Raw genomic sequence first — 15,024 nt, 5'->3', positions numbered from 1 at the left:
CTTATCTGTAAGACTAAGTAAATCAAATCTACTTTAATGTTCATTAAAGAAAAAAATCTCTTTTTAGAGCTATGTTGAACCATAATGACAACAATGATTAGAGACAAGAATAATTCAATTGTTCAGTCAACAAATAAGTATTAGCTGCCCCTTTATGAATGATATTGCATAAGCTACTATGGTAAAAAATAACAAGACAGACCTGCTACAAGAAGTTCCTAATCTGACTGAAGAAGAGTACAAACAAGCAGCAATGCCAAGTCCATCCAGTCAGTGCCTAGAGCAGTGTGGGAAGACAGAGGTGGAACCCCTAGTCACAGTTAGCTAACTCTTTTCATTTCATCACATGTGAAAAAAAAAGATATTATTTGCATGGCCCAAGACCTCAGGCAACCTGGCTCCTAGGCCATGTGAAGTTCTGCCTTCAGCGCTAAAGGTACGAAGAGCAGTTTGAGAAGGAGACTGTAAGTACTTGAACATGTAGCAAGTGGTTACTATATTAGACAGTGCAGAAAGAACATTTCCATAACCACAGAAAGTTCCACTGAATAATACTGTAATATAGAATTCCACTCACCAATTCCAAAATCCTTGAATAAGAGAAATACTAACAATAAATGTAAAAAAAGCATAATGATGGAATGCTATTTAGCAACAAAAAATAAGTAAACTGCTGGTACACGCTATGACATGGAAAAACCTCACAAACATGCTAAACGAAAGAAGCCAGTCACAAAAGACTACATATTATATGATTCTATTTATATGAAATGTCTAGGAAAGGCAAAATTTTAGAGACAAAATGCAAATCATGGTTGCTTAGGGCTACTTATGTGAGAAGAAAGTGACTATAGTCAGGCAGCAGGTATCTTTCTAGGTGACAGAAATATTCTAAAACTGGATTGTGGTGATGGTTGCATAACACTGCATTTACTAAAAGTCAATGAAATGTGCACTTAAAATAGGTAAATGTTATATTAATTACACTTCAATCAATCTGTTAAAACAGTCGTATACTGAAAAACATATTATTTGTAAAACGCCCATTTCAAAAATTTTCCATTTTACACCACAAACATAACTACAAATCCCCCAAATAGAATCCAAAGCCTCTTCTACAGTAGATGCCAGAGACCCATATAACGTTCTAGTGACACCTAGCGATAACACTTCAACAGTGATAAACTTCAAGACAGTTTTACATCTGAATTTTGTCATTATATTACACGAAACTACTTGAAATACTCAAAATTCCCAGTCACATGAGAGAATGCCATATACTTGAAGGATAATGCCGAGAGCAGCAGCAGCAAATACCACTGATGAAGCACGCACTGTGCAGGTTCTAGACACCGTCCATGGCTAAGGGCTTCACAGAACTATCTCAGCGAAGTTCTGTTCCAGTGTTTCACTCTATGCTCTTAACTATTTCAAGAAAGAAAACAATGTTTTACATACCCTCAAAGACTCTCTCACCAAAGGGGCAACAAGAATATTTTCTTCCTTTTTGTTATTTTAACAAATTTGACCTTCCAAATGATGAAAAAAAAAATTATATCCACTTTAATTAAACTGAAACTGTCTGAAGCATACTTCCTCCCAAATAACAAACTTGTAAGAAAGATGTGGAATTATAGCTCAATGCACTTTCCAAGAATTGCTGTAGTGTTACCTAGCACTTTTGAAGTGTTTTCTCTCCTAATTCAATGATGCATATTCTTTACTCGATCTTCAGACTGAAATTATATTTTCAGTAGGAAACTACTTTTCTAACATTCATTAGATCAACAATGATGGGAATAATTTATATGTTATATTAGTGCATGTTTCTGTGACTTAAAAAAAGAAAATGAAATTGAGCTATACACAGAATTCTAAAACCAGGGATATATCTTAGACCTCATCTAGTTCAACTTATTCCCAGATATTTCAGGACAGAGTGGAAACCCCAGAGGACAAATCGTGATTCCTAGGGCAGAGTTCTTTTCATTGCACTCTTATTGCCTTGATTTAAAACACACACACACACACACACACACACACACACACTCTCTCTCTCTCTCTCTCTCTCTCTCTCTCTCTCTCTCTCTCTCTTTCAGTAATAGCAGTTGGGAATTACAGTCTCAAATTTTCAAGAAACCTTATAGACTAAATTGCTATCCATTAAAAGTTATCATATTAGCCTTTGCTTGAAAGCAAATTACATTCATAATTAGATATAACACGATTCTTTTTCATGAAAAAAAGTCAATCCCCTTAATGTTTGAAGGTCTAAACTCATTGTTTTAAATAGTGGTGACCATACATTAATAAAGATCTCAAGATAAAAAAAATATTTAAAAGCTCTAATAAAAAAAGTATATAAAAAGTTTTCTTTCAGAGTATAATTTTAATATAGAATGGCTGAACCAAGTTATTCTAAATATATCAAGTACCAAACATACTTAGACATACAGTCATACCCATAAATGTTATTAAAAAGAAGTAAATTATCAGACCCCAAAAAGCAATACATGATTGCATATCTAACATATTTCGATTAAATCCCAAAGGTGATGAATTTAAAAAGCCAGTGAATTATTGAGAACCAAGGATTAAGATTGCTCTCAATTATTTATAGTGTACTGGCAAACAAACGTTTCTCCTGAGTTGACAGAACACAGAATTTTAAGAGCAATCTTCAGGGAAAGGTGCTCCTCGGGCTTAAAGTATATCCTGCCTTGTCCTATATAAAAATAGCACATTGTAATCAAAAAGAAAAAAGAACAGAATGAAGAGATCATTTGTCTCCTGGCTCGTCATCATACTCTCCATATTCTAATGAGTGTGAAGAGCTTATCAGAGTGTCTGTGGGCTAGAAGTCTGAAAGATAAATGTGGTTCAAAGAATCCTCTTATCTACTTGCCTATCAGTTCTCAAAGTGTGAAGAAATTTAATCTTTTTATAATAACCTTGAAAGACTGTTCTGTGTCTGAATTGTTATTTAATAACACCAACACTCTATCATACTGAATATGGAAATAGCCAAAGCTGTAATTTATCAGGAAAAAGAAAGTTAACAATAGATTCCAACTGATTACATTATTTATAAAGGTGAAACTTTCTTAGGTACTGATAATTATTTTAAAAGATGGCCAACGGCCATGCAGAACCAATTACTCAAAATGTTTCCTACTTCCTAATGAAGTACTGGCTCTTTCATTTATATGATATATGTGTTTCTCAAATTCTAGAATATTCTGTACCATTTTTAAAAATATTACACTGCTTACTCATTCCCTCCTTTTTCTCCAGAAATTCCTATTAGATTACTGATTGATTCTCATTTTATTCTTCATGTCTCAATTTCTCTTTCATATTTTCTACTATAGTATCTTCTGTGCTACACAAAAGCTAATTTTGTCAGGCTGGTCTTCAGTTCACAAATTCTTTGGTCAGTCAAGTTTAATCATACTTTACCTTAATCTTGAGTTTTTGTTTTTTAATTTTAGAGACAATATTTTTCATTCCTAAAAAGTCTATTTGTCCTTTTCAAATCTGCCTAGAGTTTTTAGACAGTGTCTGTCTCTTTTTTTCATATTTTCAATTCTGTCTCTTACATGATTAATCATTTCAAACATACATTTTTAGGTATCTAATAATTACAATGAACTGAAGTTCTCAGAAGTCTGGTTCTGCAGCTCGGTATAACCCAATGATTTTTATCAGTGTAACAGTGAGATAAAATTCCTAGAAGTAGAACTACCTGGGCAAAGGGAAATATAAACATAAGTTTTCTAGATATTGACAAATTCTTTTCTCCAGGGTTTATAACATTTTGCATTTCCTTCAGCAATGTATGAGAGAGCATGTTCCCCCCATTCCCTCCACAGCCTCATCAACTGAATAGCTTGTCAAATTTCTAATTTCTGTCAATGTGATTGGTAAGAAATGCTATCTCAGTGTAGCATTAGTTTGCATATTTCTTATTAGTAGAAAGATTAAGTATCTCTTCATTTGTTTAAAGGTAATTTGCAATTCTTTTTCTGAAAATCATGTGTTCGAATATCTTCCTCATTTTCCTATTGAGCTAATACTTTTCTTATTCTCTAAATTTTATTAACCCTTTTAATACCCTTTTCTAATTTTCCACTTGTTTTTTTTACTTTATGCAGTGTTTACAGCCACATAAAAGTTATTAATTTTATTGTAGAAGTTATCAACATTTCCCTTACTGCATTTGGATTTTGGGCTGTAGCTGGGGTGTTTATTTCACTTCCAGGTTCAGAAGAATTCACCATTTTTTTCTTTCCTACTACTTGTCTGGTGTCATTGTTACACATTGAGTATCTGATTCATTTGTAATTTTTCCTTGGCATAGCATAACGAATAAATCTAATATTGTCTTCCTTCATTATACACTAAATACCCAGGTACGACTATTTATTTCCTCATTTTCTAGTTAGTTCTATTATTCTGTCTTTTTAAGCACCAATACCACAGTTTTAATTATAGGGGCTTAAAAATGTTTCAGTATCTAGTAAGACTACAACCCTGCTTCACTGCTCTTTCAAGAGTTTCCCTTACATTACTCTCACTTATTTGTTCTTGCCAATGAAATTTATAATCAATTTGCCTAACTCCAAGAAACACACACACACACACACACACACACACACACACACACACACAGAAGCATCAGAAAGCTAAAAATTAACTTAAAGGGATTGACAAATTTATGATGTTGAAACTAAAAGTTAAGTATAAGGACTACAACCTTAGGGAAAAGAACCTTAAAACAGTTTATCATCCTCTGCTTGTGAACTCAGAAAACTTTTGTTACAATACCATGGGAAATTTTTACTTAAACAAACTTAGATTAACTAGCTGAGGAACCCAATTTATTTCATTTGTCATGTATTGTGTAATACAACTGATTAGAAAAAAAAAAAGATCAAACAACACAAAGCATTAGTAATGTACTTGCTCACCTTCCTTTTTCAGCCATTTCACAATGTTCCCTTCTTCCATTGTAGGAGACAGTGATGGCATTAGTATTTTAATAGGATCGACTGAAATCAAAAAAAAGGAAAGATTAGCCACACACATAAAAATAATACAACTCACTAGGCATTAATAAAAAAGTCAAGTAAATTAATACCAAATTCAATTTGAGAAAGAAAATACTCCAAAGTTGAAAAGACTCCTAACTAGTCGAACTAAGTGTCCAATAAATGGTATAGAAATATAAAATTTTCAACTTTTTAAAAATAAAACTTGATTTGAATACTTTCAACTCCTTTCTCATAGTTCCCCAGTCTTTTATGCGTATTTTCAAGCCAGGCGTTTACAAGATTAAAAAAAATGAAAAGATGACTTATGTTTCATCTTCTTCCCCTTTTGTCACTACAAAAAAATATTTACAAGTTAAATTATCAAAGAAAAAGACAAATACGAAAAAAAGATAAAAACTAGGGATCTGATAACTTACAATAGGATAATCAAGATTAGACTTGAAGAAATTGTGTTTTTATTTTCCTCTAATAGTATACTATTCAAGAATCAAAGGTTCTGGCTGATAAGTGTGAAAGGTTTGCCTTGTTATGAATGATCAGGCAAGTGAATCTAAGGGGTTAAATTATGTTCCATATCACAACTCAACTGGTGATCCAAAAAGGGAGACTCAAACCGGAGTGATCTCTCCATGAAGCATAGCTACCTTTTCTTCAGATATCGAAAAAGGAGACACCCTATATATTTGGCCAAATGTGCTTCCCAATAGTCACTCATTGAGCACACAGCTGTTAGATTACAATTTATATAAAGTTTATACTAATAAAAGTTAATAGCATGCTCAAGCTCTAGCAGTAGCCATCATAACAAATTATACTTCATGAAATCTTCCATAGAACTGATTCTCTCCTCAGACTGTTCAACGATCAGACCCCAAAAAGCAATACATGATTGCATATCTAACATATTTCAAATGTGGAAGAGGACAGAATGGATTTTTATTTTTGCATTGATGTTTTAGGGTCAGAAGCAAGGGTACTGAACACTACTATTAAAGGAAGTTAAATATTTCCTTTGAGAAACTTAACTAATTTTACTCTAGCTTTCAAATTGAGAGTTCTTATGTCTTCACGATATAGGAGTTCCATCTCCGAAGGATTAGGAAGGCAGCGTCTGCGTTCTTTTCCTTTTTCATTCTCTCTTCTCTAACGGACTGGGGAAAGACCAGAGCTCTTCCGTGTGCTAGGAGTAAAGGGACCTGCCTTTCAAAGGCAGATGGCAAGCCCACCTCTCTCTGTTCCCACCATTAGGACCCACTGGGTGTGAGAAAGCAATTCAGGTATGCGTGCTTGCTCTGTATACACAAACTCTCCCTCTCAAACAAAAGCCCCCATCTAAATTGGGGTTGTACTGGGAAGTCCAACTATAAAGGCCACAGACTAAGTCACATTCTCCACCCCAACAAAACCATCAGCGTTAAAACTGTTACTTTTGATCTCTATTTTACCTCTCTCTAAACTCAAAAAAGAACAGAAAAGAATTACCATTCCATCCCCAACGACGATGGAGCCCAAACCAAACTCCAAGTCAACATGTCCGTTTCGTCAATGAGAAAACTACAATCCAGATTGATTAAGGTATCTGAATTCTGCCATACTCTCAAGACTGTACCCTACTACACATACTACCTCTCGCTCGTTATTTATGCAGGCTATTCATCCAGAAATTTAAAAACGACAAACCAGACATATCAAATCCATGTGAGCATTCTTCTTATGTCCAATTAAACACCCTGATAAACACTTTCCCTACCTTGGGCAAGAAACCACTTTTACTACTGACAATGAATATTTTGAATGTGGAAGAGAGCAGGTAATCCTTAAGTGCATTATATCTTGGAAATAGGGAGGAAAAATAGCCACAACGAATTTCCTAACTCCATTATTAAAGCATAGTTATCTCAGAAGAGACTGGAGAAGCTGTGCTCTCTCTCTCTCAATAACCATCATTGAAACAGTGTCGTTTAATTTCCGAGCCACCTCTAGTTGAAAAGAAAATTATAACTAGAATACAACTTTTAAAAATCTCATTTTTTTCTTAGCAAATTAAGTCCCTAAGGACTAAAATAGGAACATTAAGATATTGAATAGGAAGAAAATAATGCTGACTCCTATGCACAACCTCAGGGCATCATTATTTATAAAACACTGGAGCACCAAATTCTTGAGTGAATCAGAAATAGGGAAATGTGCTTAGGGGAACAAACACAAATACACACACACACACACACACACACACACGCGCGCCAACTTACATTGTGACATTAGTGATGGATCTCCAAATTCAAACCACTTAATTACAAGAATTTTTAAAAAGTGCTCAAAGCTGGATACAGCCAATACATTTGGAAATAATAAAATGAGCTTTCTAATCCCCTACATTATTTGTGTATCTATTGCCTATTCCATTTTTTACATGACTTGATGAAGAAAATAAAAATATTTGCCTAAAGAATGTAAAGCCAGCTTAAGCCTGAGCTTTTAATTTTTTTAAGCTCACTGTGACAAATGGGGGTTGGAAAAAGAAGCAAGCAAACAATCCTTAACAATAAAACAAATAAAAAACCTATAATCTAACAGCTCCAAGATGAAGCTAGCCTCTTATTGAAAAACACAGCTTAAAACAAGTCCCAGTATGTTGTTTCTATCCAAAAGTTCAAGGCTGGCACTATGAAATAGAATACTTCATAATCACATATATATTAAATTTATATCAAATAGAGTTCCATTTCAAAGAAGGAAAATCAATGGACTTCAATGATTCTATGTTCAGATTCTAAATTTATGACAAACCCTAAATCGGTTCTCTCAAAACAAAGTCTGTCTTCAATATTTTTATATCTCGGTTCCAGTTGCCATGATACAATTCATATTTATATTACAATTCTATATGCTATTATAATCTCTCACCCACGAGACCATCACATTTCCATTATTCCTGACATTAAGGACTATATTATAAAACTTTTGCATTTATTATTTTCCAAATTACCATATCAAAAGCAAAATTTTTTCATATTTTAAAAATAAAAAGAACATAATCATTTTTCATCCAGCTACCCTTCATGGATGATTTGAAATTGCTTCTCTGAATAATAACAATAAAATATAAAAATTGTGTAATAGATCACTATCCTTACTCTGAAACGAAGGTGACAGAAAGCAAAGGAAGACATTTTGGACATCTCCATTATTCAGTACTATCTCTTGATTGATTACACTGGTTTGCTATGGAAAGTAAAATGTGCAATGCATTTTCTGATTAACCAATCTATCCTCAGCCTGTCATGCTAGAAAATAATTTCAAACATAAGCATTAATTTATTAATAATGGTACATATTTCATTCTAATGTATCTTCTTTCAATGGAACATTATACACATCTTTTTCAAATGCATTTTTTCCAGTGGAAAAGTAATTATACAAGCATAATATCAACTTTGAGTGACAGGGCTACACATAATTAATATCCACCATTATGACTGCTATGGAGATAATGTGGGCTTTTCTAGACTCCTCAGAATTTTAACCTACCCCTAATATTTCATTAAATACAGCTTCCCTATTCATTCCAGTAAACAGTATATTCTACCCGTCACTCAAATCGAGGAGGCCTTGAAATGTGCACCCACTGTATTTCCCACTAATAACGGCCCAACTATGGGTAAGAAGAATAAAGGAAATGTGTGTGTTTTCTCCACTGATCATATATGTTATTTCAATTAGTAAAAATACCTCAAGTAGTAAAAAATACGCCAAATTTAGTTAGAATTTAACCCTTTTGTAGTCATTTTAGTATTCCATTGCTTTCTATCAAGCTAACAAACTATATGAATGGCTTATAAAGTCTGTCCTGTACAAGTTTAAAAAATATTTCAGATGACTATGTACATTTCCAGTTTATATTTAAATATACTGATTTTAAAAGTCTCACAAATCATTCAAACCGTCTTACTCTTTTTTTATTTCCTCAACAGAATGACACAATCAATTAAAAATTTTTGCTCAGCATATCGCTGCTTTATCTGCCATATCAGGCACTTGAGCAATCTATCAAGCACTGATTTTTATAGTAGTTTCTCTGAGCAATTCCTACATTTGTTCCAATCTTTCTACAGCATAATTCTGTTTTCAACATCAGATATAGTACTCTGGTCCAATTCTAGTTTCTTGTTCCCTAAAGTATTCCTTCTACCCTAAGAGCAAAACACTCGCACTTTACCAAATCAATTCCATCAAAGCTTTAAACTGATGATCTACACATCAATTCTCAAAGTTCTCTAGGTTAAAAAAAAAAAAAATGAATACAAACAACATACAAATGCAGAACAAATTGCTTTGTGGCTAATGTGAAGCAGAGCTAAGCTCCATTACGCTGACTAAAGTAATTAAGGAAATTCAGCAGTTTATATATGGTACAGCTTGAGTGTCATGCTCTATTCCATTTATATGACTATAATCCAAACACGAAAAGAATGAAATGAAGATAGACTAAATAAAGAAGGAAATTACCCAGTACTTTCTTAGTGTGCCTCCCTATTCCTAACACTAATTGGCTTCTTCTCTAATAGGGAGAGATGTTCGTTTAATCACCTTTCTTTTCAAGGCAAGAATTCATTAAGTAAAACTGCATCTTTAAAACTTACGTTGAAATGAAACAATTCTGCCATCTGCAGGCTGAATAAAATAAAGCAGAATAAAGAACAGGTAATTTAAAAATCAACACCAGGGCACAGAATAATAACACTGCAGCTTTGAATAAAGGAAGCTAAAGCAATTTTTTTTAATGGGTGCTTATCATGTAACTCTTCTTTGTTCAGTTAGTTATTTTGGTGTGGTAATGACGTGAATATACATTTAACAACAAAATATATGCATAATAGTTTGAGTGAAAATAGCATTTATAAATCTTGCCATACATAGTACAAACGTATAAAAGATGTCCACTAACAGTATACATAGCATAATGTAATCTCTACTTGCTTAGCTTGTACACAAAAGACTGAAAGGATACACTCCAAAATAACAATAGTAGTTTCTCTAGTTGGTGAGAGTGTTACAAGTACTTTTCGTTACTTTTTTTCTTATAATCTATATGCTAATTTTCTATAATAAATTTATCCAATTTTACTCTCTCTCTCCAAAACTTATCTAACATTAAATTTAAAATGTACTTTTGTCGTTGTTATTTTTAGATACAAAAGAAGGGAAAATGGCATATAATTTTGGAAGCGGAAAAGTAAACAGAAGAGTGATAATTGACTAACAGACTCTAGAAAGCCAAACAGTGCTGGGTTAACAATCCACTCTCCTTCAACAGAGACTGAAAGACTGGACACTGTTTTTACTGGATACAGTATAACAGAGAACATTTGGAATAGAGGTTCCGCCTGGACACCTGGGATGTGTGGACACTGCAAAAATGAGTTACCCACAATTATCTGATGTGACTGAGAACACAGAAAATTGTGCTGAAAGCTATCAGATGGTGTGGGATGAATTAGCAGCAGTTACAGAGAAAACTAAAGCAAAATTTTAAAAGACCACAATGTCAGGAAATGTAAAAAGTAAGAAAGGTTAAGAACCATAATATGGTACGGTATATGACAATCCTCAGTTGTGTATAGTATTTGTTTAGTGTAAACAATGAATATGGACTTAACCAAGAAATGCAAAAGAATTACATTGGGAGAATGGGGAAGGAAAACATGGGGGTGGCAATGGCCAGCAGCATTCAGGAACAGGGAGAGGAAGCAGACACCAGAAGAAAATTGAGACAAAACTCGTTCTTCTAAGGAAGACTGGGGAAGTAGGGAGAGAGGGGGCAGAGACCCACTGTATTGTTATAAGCTTTTTAGTACTATTTGACTATCTAAACCAAATGCATGTACTACAATGTTAAAATAAACATTTAATTATTTAATAAAAATGTTCAACTAATTTTTTAAAGAAAAACTCAACAAGGAACAGCATAGCATAGCGATTTAGATAACAGGCACTGGCGCCAAAGTGCTTAGGTTCAAATTATAGATCCACCACTTACAAGTTACTTAATTATTCTGTACCTCAGTTGCCTCTTCTGTAAAAGATAGAGTTTTGTAAGGATTAAATAAGGTAAGACTGTTGTAAAGTCTTTACAACAAGGCCTGGCAAAAAGTTGATCTCAAACATATTAGCTACTTATAGGCAGCACAGACCTCATTAAGAAGGTGGACTTCTGCAAGGTATCCAGACAGTTGGCTAGATGTATTGTAATATCCTTCTTTCAGATTCCTTCCTCCTGTAATAAGAGATGGATTCACAGGTTCCTTTCAGCTTCCCAACCTCAATTTGGCTCCCTTTTTACTCTTTCCTTTACCATAACTCATGGTATATACCATATCATCAACTCTTTATCAAAAAAGTTGCTCCTTTGTTATAGAAATACTATCAAAAACTCAGATGTCTAAAGGGAATAAGCAGGTGAGAGAAGAGGGCTGAGAACATCTCAAGGTTTTTTTTCTTTAGATCCAGACATGCATTATTTTCATATTAAATCTGTAAGAATTTTCTTCCTTTACATATATATACACAACAATATCTGTTCTCTGCCATTTTTCCTGGTCCATCTATTGTTTACTGCTTTCAACTCAGATAAAGTGACAAGAAAACTAGAGGTGATAACATATACCAAGGCACATTCAGTTTTGCTAGCTGTAGAGGTAATAGAAAGTACAGGGGATAAGGGTAAACTAGAAAGTAATTTCCTACCTCAAAAGAACAATCATTCCTCAGTCTCAACTAACTGCAGCCACATAGGCCCTAAATTTAAATTTGCAACAGAAGACAAAAATCTAGATTTCTGTGTAAATTAAAGTTCCTAGTTTTTAAATGTTGTCAATAAATGTAACTTTCTTCTAAAACAATGTAGGTCAGTTCATTGGTTGCCATTTTGCAATCCTACTCTGGACCTCTGTGTCCTTTTATAACTTCCTAGATTTTATTTATTTATTTGTTTGTTTGTTTAATTTCTGAAGAAATGATTTAAATTCTCCCCCCATCTACCTCCCTCTTTCCCTCTACCCTCTGGTAACCAGTAGTCCATTGTCCATAACCATGAGTCACTGTTATAACTTCCTAGATTTTTAGCTTCTCTACATATTTATTTAATAACTATAATATGGAAAGTCTATAGTTATATATTAGGAAAAGTACTACAAAGGTTGAACCTCATTTATTTTTCTACTCACATGTTATTTAAAATTCAACACGTTCTTCCTTAGAGAGAATTAAAATCAATATTATTAACATCTTATTAGTTATCAATTAATTAAATTGCAAACCATGCCATTTAGTCTGAAAGAGCTGCCAAGAGAACTCTTCAAAGTTAATTAATTGCCTAAGATAGGTTGAAAAAATGTTTACAAATGCTAAATCAGTTATGTAAATGCCACATCTGGCCTCTGGTACTTTTTATATCTGCTATTCTTTTAGCCTGGAAAGACTGTCACCTCTAGGAAGCCTTTTACACTCCCTTATCATCCTGAACTTATCCCTCAGAGTTCTGCATACACTACTGAAATCATGTCTTCATTGTTTAGTTCCCTAAGCATATTATACATACCTTAAGGATAAGACCTATACAGAATTTAGGACTGCATCTCCAGAAGTTAAATATGATTAAATGGGCCATACACACACACACACACACACACACACACACACACACACACACACCCTCCTCTTCAGTTTATTAGTATTATAGCTGTGTGGCTCTGGGAGATCCACATAATTTCTCTGAGCTTTAGCGTTTTTATCCAGTAAAATGCAGATAATGCCAACTTTCCTAGGTTGTTGTGGGAAGTGAATAAGGAGTTCCGGGAAGTGCTAAGCAGACAGTATATGTCATAGCTCTTAAAAATGCTGCCAATAAATACCTTTTAAGGAAACCAAAGTTCCAACTAACAGATTTTTAAATCCTGGATAGGTAGGTGGAAAAAAAAAAAGGAAATAGTTCAATAATCATACTTAATTCATAGTCTATACATTACCAAACAATTGTTTAGTTTTGTGAAAATTTCTACCAAGCTTGAGGAAAAATGAACAAACACCATTTAAAGTCCTGCTTTGTAAAAAAATTGCTCAAGAATTGCCACATGTATTCAGCATGGCAAAACAAAAACTTGTAGGTGAAAAGTTAGGAGACAAATTCTGGCTCAGCATTAGAAAAAAAAAAAATCCAAAACTTCCAAATAACTTAGAGTTACACAACACACAGCTTCTGTGGTAGACAGAATAATGTCCACAAGTTTCTGATCCCTAAAAGGTGTCTAGTTCATAATACTCAGAAGCTATGAATGTTATGTACATGGCAAGAGAGAATTAAGTCTGCTAAACAGCTGGCCTTGAGATGGGGCTAACAGCCAGTATTATCTAGGTGGACCCAACAAGGGTTCTTATATGTGAAAGAGGGAGGGAGGCACTAGGCAACTAATAAAATTTCCTTGGGATGTAGTGTCCTCTCCCTTACAGATGATGCTCAAGCAGAGTTAGACAAGTTGTTCATGGGGCTTGGGGGAGATAAGTCAAATGTCATGATACATCAAATAAGGATTGTCTAAGTGAGATTCTAAAGGCAGGCGTCCTTAAACTAGGTCTAAGGAAAACCCTGAACCTGCATGAACATTTTTGTGTGTAACCACATATGCCCTTTTCTCTGGAGAGAGGATCGAGCATTCAAGTATTTTCAAAAGGATCTGTTTTACAAAGTTAAGAACACTCTTCCTAGATTATTTTCAACACTGAATGTTTACTATTCCATGATTTTCTAAAGCGGTGAGTCTCAAAGTGTAGCCCATCAAAACCAATATAATATAAAGTATCGAAACATATCCAAGGCTGTCTGTAAAATGCAGATTGCTGACCACCCAGAAAGAATCCCTGAGAGCTATAGGAAAGTTCAATATGTAACAAACTGGGGGAGGGAGGAAAGGAAATGCTACATATAGTCGAAGAGCCACTGTTTCAAGGACTATTTTATGAAACAATCTGAAAAAAAAAAAACTGAAATAAATTGTTCCCATCATGAAGTCTCCAGAAATCTCACTGCACTCATCTTACCATGTAACTTTGTGTAACTTATTATTATTATTTTTTTCTGAGGCTTGGGTAGCCCAGAATATGTGGGCAATGTCTACTGCACCTAATTTTTTAGATTAAAATTGATTCTGTGGAGTGACAGAATGATGATTGACAAGTAATGTGTTACTTTAAAAGAAAAAAGTTAATCCTACAACCCCAACCCACCCCCATGTAAAGAAAAATAATGCCCCGCATACATTACCCACTGTTAAATACTGAAATTTTGTTAATTGTGTCAATATCATAACTAAACGCCAATTTTATATAATAAACTTCCTCGTATGAGTCCCCTCCTAAATTTCACTCTTTCATGTTCATGTTCTGCTGGACCGACGTCTGTGATGCTGTAGGCATTTACGATCAAGTCCTTTACTAGTCGCATCGAGCAACCCAAGTGGCCTAGAAGGTAAGATCTTCCAATAGAGACAGGCCAAGAGAATAAGAACAGCTAAGAGTGCCTCTTGAATCTCAGCAACCTTAGGAAGCTTTGGCCCGACTGAGATGCCTGACAATCTGAAAGGAAACTAAGACGTGACTGGGAAGCGGCCTGAGATGAAGGCGTTTAGGACTTATCTCCGAGTCTCCAAAAAAATCCCAAAATTCCAAGGCAAGGTCAAGGGAAATCATACCAACCAGCGGGCCAGGGATGGAGTCAAGTTATCCCAGGTCCCAAGAGGACCTTTCGCGGCATGCATTTATCAGGCAGCCAAGTCAGCGAACACCTCCTCGAGAAAAAGCCAAGGTAATCGGGAGCCCCGAGTACCTCCACACCCAAATGCAGGCCCTCAATCAAAAAGCCCCCTGACTCAGGTTCAATGCTCAACTACACAGAGGAGCTGGTGAACCCTGGCCA

At 34.5% G+C, this 15,024-nt stretch overlaps 1 protein-coding gene and 1 long non-coding RNA gene across 2 annotated transcripts in view; both read right to left on the bottom strand.

Annotated features, from left to right (window-relative positions):
- PDHX (pyruvate dehydrogenase complex component X) overlaps positions 1-15,024 on the bottom strand; it is a 54,196-nt gene that overhangs the window by 38,957 nt on the left and 215 nt on the right. The window contains exon 2 of the mRNA XM_016133095.2: positions 4,971-5,051. Within this exon, the coding sequence (XP_015988581.2) occupies positions 4,971-5,051 (81 nt within the window). The remainder of the gene's footprint in view (positions 1-4,970; positions 5,052-15,024) is intronic.
- Positions 5,251-15,023, bottom strand: LOC118602812. The gene is made up of 2 exons (XR_004950816.1): positions 11,249-15,023; positions 5,251-9,728 (listed from the first exon to the last, which is right to left on the bottom strand). It is a non-coding gene; the product is annotated as an uncharacterized LOC118602812 (long non-coding RNA).

This window comes from Rousettus aegyptiacus, unplaced genomic scaffold, assembly GCF_014176215.1.
Source record: "Rousettus aegyptiacus isolate mRouAeg1 unplaced genomic scaffold, mRouAeg1.p scaffold_m13_p_5, whole genome shotgun sequence".
Classification (NCBI taxonomy): domain Eukaryota; kingdom Metazoa; phylum Chordata; class Mammalia; order Chiroptera; family Pteropodidae; genus Rousettus; species Rousettus aegyptiacus.
Note: the sequence above shows the minus strand (reverse complement) of the source record. Positions and strands in the feature narration are given on the sequence as shown.